Below are 7,604 nucleotides of genomic sequence, written 5' to 3'. Positions count from 1 at the left end.
CGCTAAATATTTAACTTCCTGGCATATCAGGCCCTCCTCTGCCTTCCTCCGCTTTGTTTTTATCTAACATTTACATGGCCAACCAAAACTAACCACGTACGTTAATATCTCGTTTACACGAGAGCCCACGGAAAATAGGTATAGATTGTGTTTTATTTTCCAACATAGTTTCTAAATAGAAATTATTACGCAGGAAAAACACGTGGTTGAAACAAATACGACTTCACGGATTATCTCTAAACTCCTGGAAAGCTTTGACTGGCCAGTGAGTTCGTGTACACATGGGCAGCTGCTTGTTTGCCATCAGGTGGTCGGATAAAAAAAAAAAAGAAGAAAATCTGGATTTAACTTTTTGAGGCTTTTATCGGCATCATGCTGAAATCTAAAACCTTTGTTAAGAAGACCCGATCGGGTGGGGTGATGAAAATAGTGCGCGAGCATTATCTGAGAGACGATATTTGGTGTGGATGTGAATGTTGCACGGATTGCAAGCAGGAGGCTACGGTGCTGCAGAAAGACGCTCGTATTGAAAGCGATCTCTGCTCTTATCCACATTATCTGATCCCCGACACCAATGTGGTGCTGCATCAGGTAATTTCATTCGCAAACAAGAGGGGGGTTTGAATAATCTAGAGGTCCGGCGTGATGATTTCTAGATATGTAATCCGTACAAATGTGTAGTCTCAGTTTGTGCCTCATGTTGAGCTCACGCAGCGTTATACTTTTATGCATTATAATGATATACAAGAGGCCACTGGTGAAATGTAACTACATTTTTATAGTATAATTTTGAAGTATTTGGACCTTAAGTATTTCCATTTGATGCTACTGCATACTTAATCCCTTTTATATACAGCCTATGACTACATTTCAGAGCTGCCTCTGAGAAAGCTCAGATAAACCTTGAAGTGAATCAAAAATAACACCCATGTTCCTGACATGAGATTTACAGTGGGGTCCCACGGAGCCAAAGAAAAGATCAAATATTACAATTTGTCCCTGCAGATTGACGTGTTGGAAGATCCTGGGATTTGTAACGTGATCATCCTCCAGACTGTACTGCAGGAAGTACGGCACCGCAGCGCACCAGTCTACAAACGCCTGAAGGACATCATACATGAGAAAGAGAAACACTTTTACACCTTTACCAACGAACACCACAGGTACAAACACGTTTTTTTTTATATTGCGTCAAAACATCCTAATTACACATGCCCACTTGCTCCCTCGTGATACTTTTGTTTTGAAAGGCATGAAAGACTATATGCTTTCGTTTTTGATACCCTTGTATATTTATTCGTATCATTTCTGTTCGACCAGAGAGACTTTCATTGAACGTGAACCGGGGGAGACCGCCAATGACCGGAACGACCGTGCAATCCGTGTGGCAGCAAAATGGTACAGCAAGCACCTGAAGACATCCGAGTCGGACGCAGATGGGCTCAAGGTGGTCCTCCTCACCAACGATCAAGGGAACAAACAGAAAGCAGCGGAGAGCGGCCTGCTGGTGTACAAATGTAATTAAAAGTCATTTTCAGTGAGAGTGTGCCTCCCCACTAAGTTCTGCTGGATACAAACACCGTTTCAAATTTCTTTGTCACAACTATTTATTCACTTGACTTGCATTCCAGTTGAGGAGTACATCAAGAGTCTCACAGCGAATCCTGAGCTTGTGGATCATCTGGCTTTGTCCAATGATGACAAGGTAAACACTGGCACAATTTTGTCACACGGAAATAAATGCTATTTCCAGTTTTAAAGTGACAGTGTACGTAAAAATATCTATTTCCTGTTTGCACCTCCTTCTTTTTTGTGTTCCCAAACTCCACAGGACATCATTCACTTGTGTTCCCTTGTTGTTGTTTTTTTTTTTATCTCGCCTCCCACAGGCCGAGATCACTAGCAGTAAAGTGTTGTTTCCAGAGCACATCCCTCTGTCCAGGATCCAAGCGGGAATTAAGAGTGGCGCCTTCCTCCAGGGCACCTATAGGGCGAGCAGGGACAACTATCTGGAGGCCACGGTCTTTGTCCAGGGAGAGGGGGAAGACAGCACAGAGGTGTGTGTGTGTGTATATGTCTGTGAATGTATAGTGATGTAAGGGTATAGAATACATTGTTTTAACAACATAATCAACTTACAGAAATAGTGAAGTACACGCATGTGTTAAAAGTTCTACTGTCCTCTCGGCTTGCCGCCAGGTTCTCGTCCAGGGTCTTCAGAATCTCAACAGAGCAGTGCACCAGGATGTGGTTGCACTGCAGCTGTTACCACGGAATCAGTGGGTGTCGCCCTCCTCAGTCGTGCTGCAGGATGAAGGCGCAGCAAAGGACGACAATGTTGAAGAAGAAGAAGAGGAGAAGAATGTGGTAAATTTGGGCTGAGCTGAAAGGGAGAATGATTTGCCAGCCTATGTCTCTGCTTACAGTTGGAGGAGATGGAGGGTATTTCCCTTCTTATAGTTGGAGTAAAATTCAGGAGAATGAACAGTATTTGGGAACTGTGTTTTGCTGAAAGAGAGCCTAGTGTCTGAGTGACCGCTTTGTTCCTGTGCGTCTGTGCAGTTGATGATATCAGCAGCTGAAGCAGCCAGAAAGCCCACAGGAAAGGTTGTGGGAATCATCAAAAGAAACTGGAGGCCATTCTGCGGCATGTTGAATGTCTCCCAAATCAAAGAGGTGAGCCTGGACTGCTCCTTATCCTCGGTTTACAAATATGAAGCTGTCCCGAAAATTGATTTGCATGTTTTACGTAAATGAATACATCTGTATACCTTATACTGTTTAGCACTTCCTTATCTCTTATCGTCCCTCTTGTTTCCTTTTTCATTCAGTCCACCCGGCATCTTTTCACCCCAGCGGACCGCCGTATCCCGCGCATTCGCATCGAAACACGTCAGTCGTCCACTCTGGCGGGCCAGAGAATCATGGTGGCCATCGATGGCTGGCCCAAAGACTCCAGATACCCTAATGTGAGTTGGAACCTCTTCACAGTCAAATATTTGGAACTTGGAAAACTTGCTTTGTCAACAAGAAATAAATTTGTCCATATTCTCTACATTTAAATGAAGACACACTTCACTAGTCTGTCCATGGAGGGAAATCATTTGTTGCCATGTTGTTTGTTAGGGTCACTTTGTGCGCAGCCTGGGAGGTGCAGGGGACAAGGACACAGAGCAGGCGGTGCTGCTGCTGGAGCACGACGTTCCACATCAGGCCTTCTCTCAGGTGGTGCTCAGCTTTCTTCCCAAGACGCCGTGGGCCATCACACCAGAGGTAACGTTTTCCCTCTAGATACACTATTACAGTTTTGTTGTTCATTTCTTAATGGTTCTGTGTAGAAATGAACGTGTATGTGTGCACAGGACATGGTGGGGAGAGAGGACCTGAGGCATTTGACAGTGTGCAGTGTGGATCCTCCGGGATGTACAGATATAGATGACACGCTGCACTGCAGAGAGCTGGAAAACGGAAACCTTGAGGTACACATATTGTACACGTACGCTATTAAGTATCAACAGCGGTAAGTTATTTGTGACTATATTACATGTGAGTCTCTCTGCATGCTATTTCATTGCTGTAGGTGGGCGTCCACATCGCCGATGTCAGTCACTTCATCAGACCTGGCAACGCTCTGGACAAAGAGGCCGCCAATCGTGGCACCACTGTGTACCTGTGTGGCAAAGTAAGAAAATCAGACTCACTCATTTGAATCCTTGTGTTATCACAATTTGAAGTTTAGTGCCAATATTAAATTCTTAATCTGAAGATGTGATGAGAGTCTGTGTTATTAGCATTATGATTGAAAAAAAAGTATGTGAGAATCTGTTTAGCATGTACATGAATTAATTTTTTAGCTATTTGACTCTATTTTAGACAGTTATCTCTTTATCTATGAATAAATGCCCCCTGGAGGTGCACAAGACATATGGTGACAGCAATGAATGTTTATGAGGTCTATTATTGAATTTAAACTCATTTTTAAAAAAGGAAACTGGATTTTTATTGAAATTTGGGTTATCAATTTATAGATATAGTAGTAATTTTGACTTGACTGTTGTATTTGTTATTGTGTCCAACAGAGGATCGACATGGTTCCTGAGCTGCTCAGCTCAAATCTTTGTTCTCTGCGCTCCAACGTGGAGAGGTGAGGACTGAAAAGACACACTTTTACACAATTATCAACATTTTCACTTCCATGGAGTAGATAATCCGGTGTGCTTTTATTGTACTTAAACAACCTAAACCTAAACAATCTATAACCACTACAGCGAGAGGGCTGTTTTTGTCCATTCCAGTTGATAGGAACTGATTGTATTTCAAATGTTTGTCTCTGATTCTGGTCGCTTTTACTCTCTTATTAGGCTGGCTTTCTCGTGTATCTGGGAAATGAACCACAAGGCTGAAATCCTGAAAACACGCTTCACAAAGAGTGTCATTAACTCCAAGGTAAAGTTCCAACAAAATTTGCACTATCTTTATTTTTTTTGTAGAAGTGCCTGTATTAAATTCCTTGCAAATGATACATCCACCTGCTCAAGATATTTTCAAGCATAGTTTCCATTTAGTTATGTTTCTTCGATTTTCAATTTGATATGGTCCAGGCATCTCTGACCTATGCGGAGGCCCAGATGAGGATTGATGACACCAACATGGATGATGACATCACCAAAGGCCTGCGGGGTCTCAACAAACTCGCCAAAATCCTCAAGAGGAAGAGGATAGAGAAAGGGTATGCACTTGGAAAAATCCGTTCAGAGACATGAGGAAAGAGTCAAGAACAGAGACTTATAACTCTATATTTAAACTGGCTGTAATTGACGTGAATTGTGTTTTGTGTTGCATTTAATATCTTTCAGGGCATTGACGCTGTCGTCCATAGAAGTCCGTTTCCACATAGACAGTGAAACCCACGACCCCATTGACCTCCAGACTAAAGAGCTCATGTAGGTCACTTGAAAAAGAAAATGAAGTGCATCTGTGTAAGTCATGCTGTGTTTTAGATGTATGTAAATTCACCCATCTCTTGGTTATCAGGGAGACTAACTCCATGGTGGAGGAGTTCATGTTGCTCGCCAATATCTCAGTCGCCCAGAAGATTTACGATGAATTTCCAGAATGTGCTGTGCTGAGGAAACATCCGGCACCTCCTCCATCCAACTATGATATCCTGCTCAAGGCTGGAAAGTCCAAGGTGAGAAGAGACAAATAACCATGCAGGAAAAAATGCTTCGGTTTATGTTTAAATTATAGGCTAGTTATGGTTTATTTAGTTCATCTGCACCCCTAAAGCAACAGCGAAGGTATCCGTGTTTGTGAATCATTGCACTACACTTATCGAGTACAAACACTGGCCTCCATCCTTAGGTTTTCTGTTATAAAAATATCTTTAGGTAGCAACATTTTTCCTCTCCATCTTTCATCAGGATGTGGACATCCACACTGATTCGGCGAAGGCGCTGGCCGACTCCCTTGATGGAGCCAAAGTAGACGGCTTCCCGTACTTCAACACGCTGCTGCGCATCTTGGCCACCCGCTGCATGATGCAAGCCGTCTACTTTTGTTCCGGCATGGACAGCGATTTCCACCACTACGGTCTCGCTTCGCCCATTTATACGCACTTCACGTCACCTATTAGGAGGTAAGAAAACAGAAACTCTAGACAGCTTGACTAAATATGTGGGGTCAGGCTTCTGTAGCAAAGAACGGTGCATACACCGTAGTTCTTTTTAACTTCCTTAATGTCATCCATATTCCTTCCCCTCTCTTGTCTAAACCCGTACCGCCTCCACGGTCTCTCTGCTCTCCTGCACAGGTACGCAGATATCATCGTGCACCGCCTGCTGGCAGTGGCCATCGGAGCAGACAGCACATACGCCGATTTGATGGACAAACATAAGCAGTCGGCCCTCTGCAACAATCTCAACTACAGACACAAAATGTCTCAGTACGCACAAAGGGCGTCCGTGGCCTTCCACACACAGGTAAACGCATAGTAACTTGAATATAAATATATAAACAACCAACTGTCCTGAACCATCTTCACCACACGCCGTGCTTTTTGTTTAACACAAGTCGTCTCTTTCCAGCTGTTCTTCAAGACTCGAGGCATTCTGAACGAAGAAGGGTTCGTTCTGTTTGTGAGGAAGAACGCCATCATCGTACTCATCCCAAAGTTCGGCCTCGAGGGAACAGTCTTCTTTGACCACAAAGACAAAGTTGCCCCAAGCATGGTTTTTAATGAAGAGGTATAAACTTTTATTATTTATCAACAACAAGATATCATCAGTTTGTGTTTTAATATGTCATTGTTTTATACAAGTAACTCAACATTGGTTGAAATATCTCTCCTGTATATGTGCAGGGTCCAACTCTGAATGTGGAGCAGCACACATTCCACATATTTGACAAGGTGAAGGTCACCATCAGCCTAGATGACTCCAACATTCAGCACCAGAAGATCCGCATGTCTCTGATTGACCCTGTGGTAAGGACACACTGAAATTAACAACTTTAATTTCAGACAAAGAGATTTTTGTTCTTCCATTTGTTACTTTAGCCAAACAGTGGCCAGTATTTAGATTTGATTGAGGAAGAGTAACACATTGTTTTCATCAAGTTCTGATAAGAGCATTCCTTCATTTAATTCCAAATTACCAGAATTTACTAGAATTAAATGGGTTTTTTTTTCTTTTTAGATCACTGGTGTGAGTGTGCCAGCACCAAACACTGAACCACAGGCCAAGAAACCAAAGCTGGACCGCTGACACAGGAAGTAGCACCGTAATTCACCTAAACCACAAGGTGACCCTTCAAAATCGAATAAACTAACAATCCAAAGAGCCAGTCTGGACTTTTGACAGTTGACTGGTAAATTTCATGCAATGATGCCCATTTAACAAATCTACCACAGCAAACACACTGCTCTGACCTCGCATGCACCACTCTGCTTGTATAAAAGCAAGACAAGACAAAGATAAATACAGTGTAACTTGTCAAATAACTGTGTGGTAGGCAACTCGGGCATTAAAATGTTTTGTTTTTTTTACCTACATGATTTTGTGTGTTTTTCTTTTCTGGAAAATTTCCCACTGAATTATTTTTTTCAACAAAATATCAAAAACCACAGGATTAGGATATGTCAAAGTGATGCACTTACAAGAAGGTAATGTTATATAAATGTTAGGGGCTCAATGTTCTGTCTTATTTCTGGTCAAAATACTCCTTTCCCAAAAATATTCAGCTCTGCAAAAAACAATTAAGAAATATCTAATTTAAAGATAAACAATGTATTCTCAAGCCAAACAAATAATTCAAGTTAATTTAATGTGACAACAATCCAGCTCACGCTTAAGTATAGAAAAATGGTAAAGAAATGGCTCAATCAGCTTTTAATTAACTAGTGGCATTATTCAGCGTGTCTTATTCTAGAATAAATATTCTAACAATACAAATAAGATCCACAAGTAACCTGAATTTGACCAATTCTTAATCATTCACAAAGAAAAAAAGCTGCTCTTGTTATTTAAAAACACGACAAACTGTTTTATAAATACAGTACAGATCTGATGTCATCGGAAAGTCAGGATCTATCATGTCAGCAACAA

At 41.9% G+C, this 7,604-nt stretch overlaps 1 protein-coding gene across 1 annotated transcript; it reads left to right on the top strand.

The window, feature by feature from the left end:
• Positions 1 to 143: 143 nt before the first annotated feature.
• Positions 144 to 7,049, top strand: dis3 (DIS3 exosome endoribonuclease and 3'-5' exoribonuclease). The gene is made up of 21 exons (XM_069144510.1): positions 144 to 591; positions 1,006 to 1,163; positions 1,321 to 1,517; positions 1,632 to 1,705; positions 1,890 to 2,057; positions 2,200 to 2,367; positions 2,563 to 2,676; positions 2,832 to 2,969; positions 3,127 to 3,273; positions 3,363 to 3,479; positions 3,581 to 3,682; positions 4,080 to 4,144; positions 4,362 to 4,446; positions 4,602 to 4,729; positions 4,857 to 4,943; positions 5,035 to 5,191; positions 5,424 to 5,638; positions 5,813 to 5,981; positions 6,087 to 6,245; positions 6,362 to 6,484; positions 6,696 to 7,049. Exons 1-21 carry the CDS (start codon positions 373 to 375, stop codon positions 6,762 to 6,764), a joined length of 2,859 nt encoding a protein of 952 aa, XP_069000611.1. The 5' UTR covers positions 144 to 372; the 3' UTR covers positions 6,765 to 7,049.
• Positions 7,050 to 7,604: the final 555 nt, after the last annotated feature.

This window comes from Embiotoca jacksoni, unplaced genomic scaffold, assembly GCF_022577435.1.
Source record: "Embiotoca jacksoni isolate LCO1_2020_lvr unplaced genomic scaffold, fEmbJac1.0.p SCAF_12, whole genome shotgun sequence".
NCBI lineage: Eukaryota > Metazoa > Chordata > Actinopteri > Embiotocidae > Embiotoca > Embiotoca jacksoni.
The sequence above is the reverse complement of the archived record's forward strand: the minus strand, read 5'-3'. Positions and strand labels throughout refer to the sequence as shown.

Coding starts and splice junctions, on each gene's coding strand:
- dis3 (XM_069144510.1), top strand. CDS start 373: ATGCTGAAATCTAAAACCTTTGTTAAGAAGACCCGATCGGGTGGGGTG. Junction 2,677..2,831: donor ATGTCTCCCAAATCAAAGAG/GTGAGCCTGGAC, acceptor TTTTTCATTCAG/TCCACCCGGCATCTTTTCAC. Junction 4,447..4,601: donor AGAGTGTCATTAACTCCAAG/GTAAAGTTCCAA, acceptor GATATGGTCCAG/GCATCTCTGACCTATGCGGA.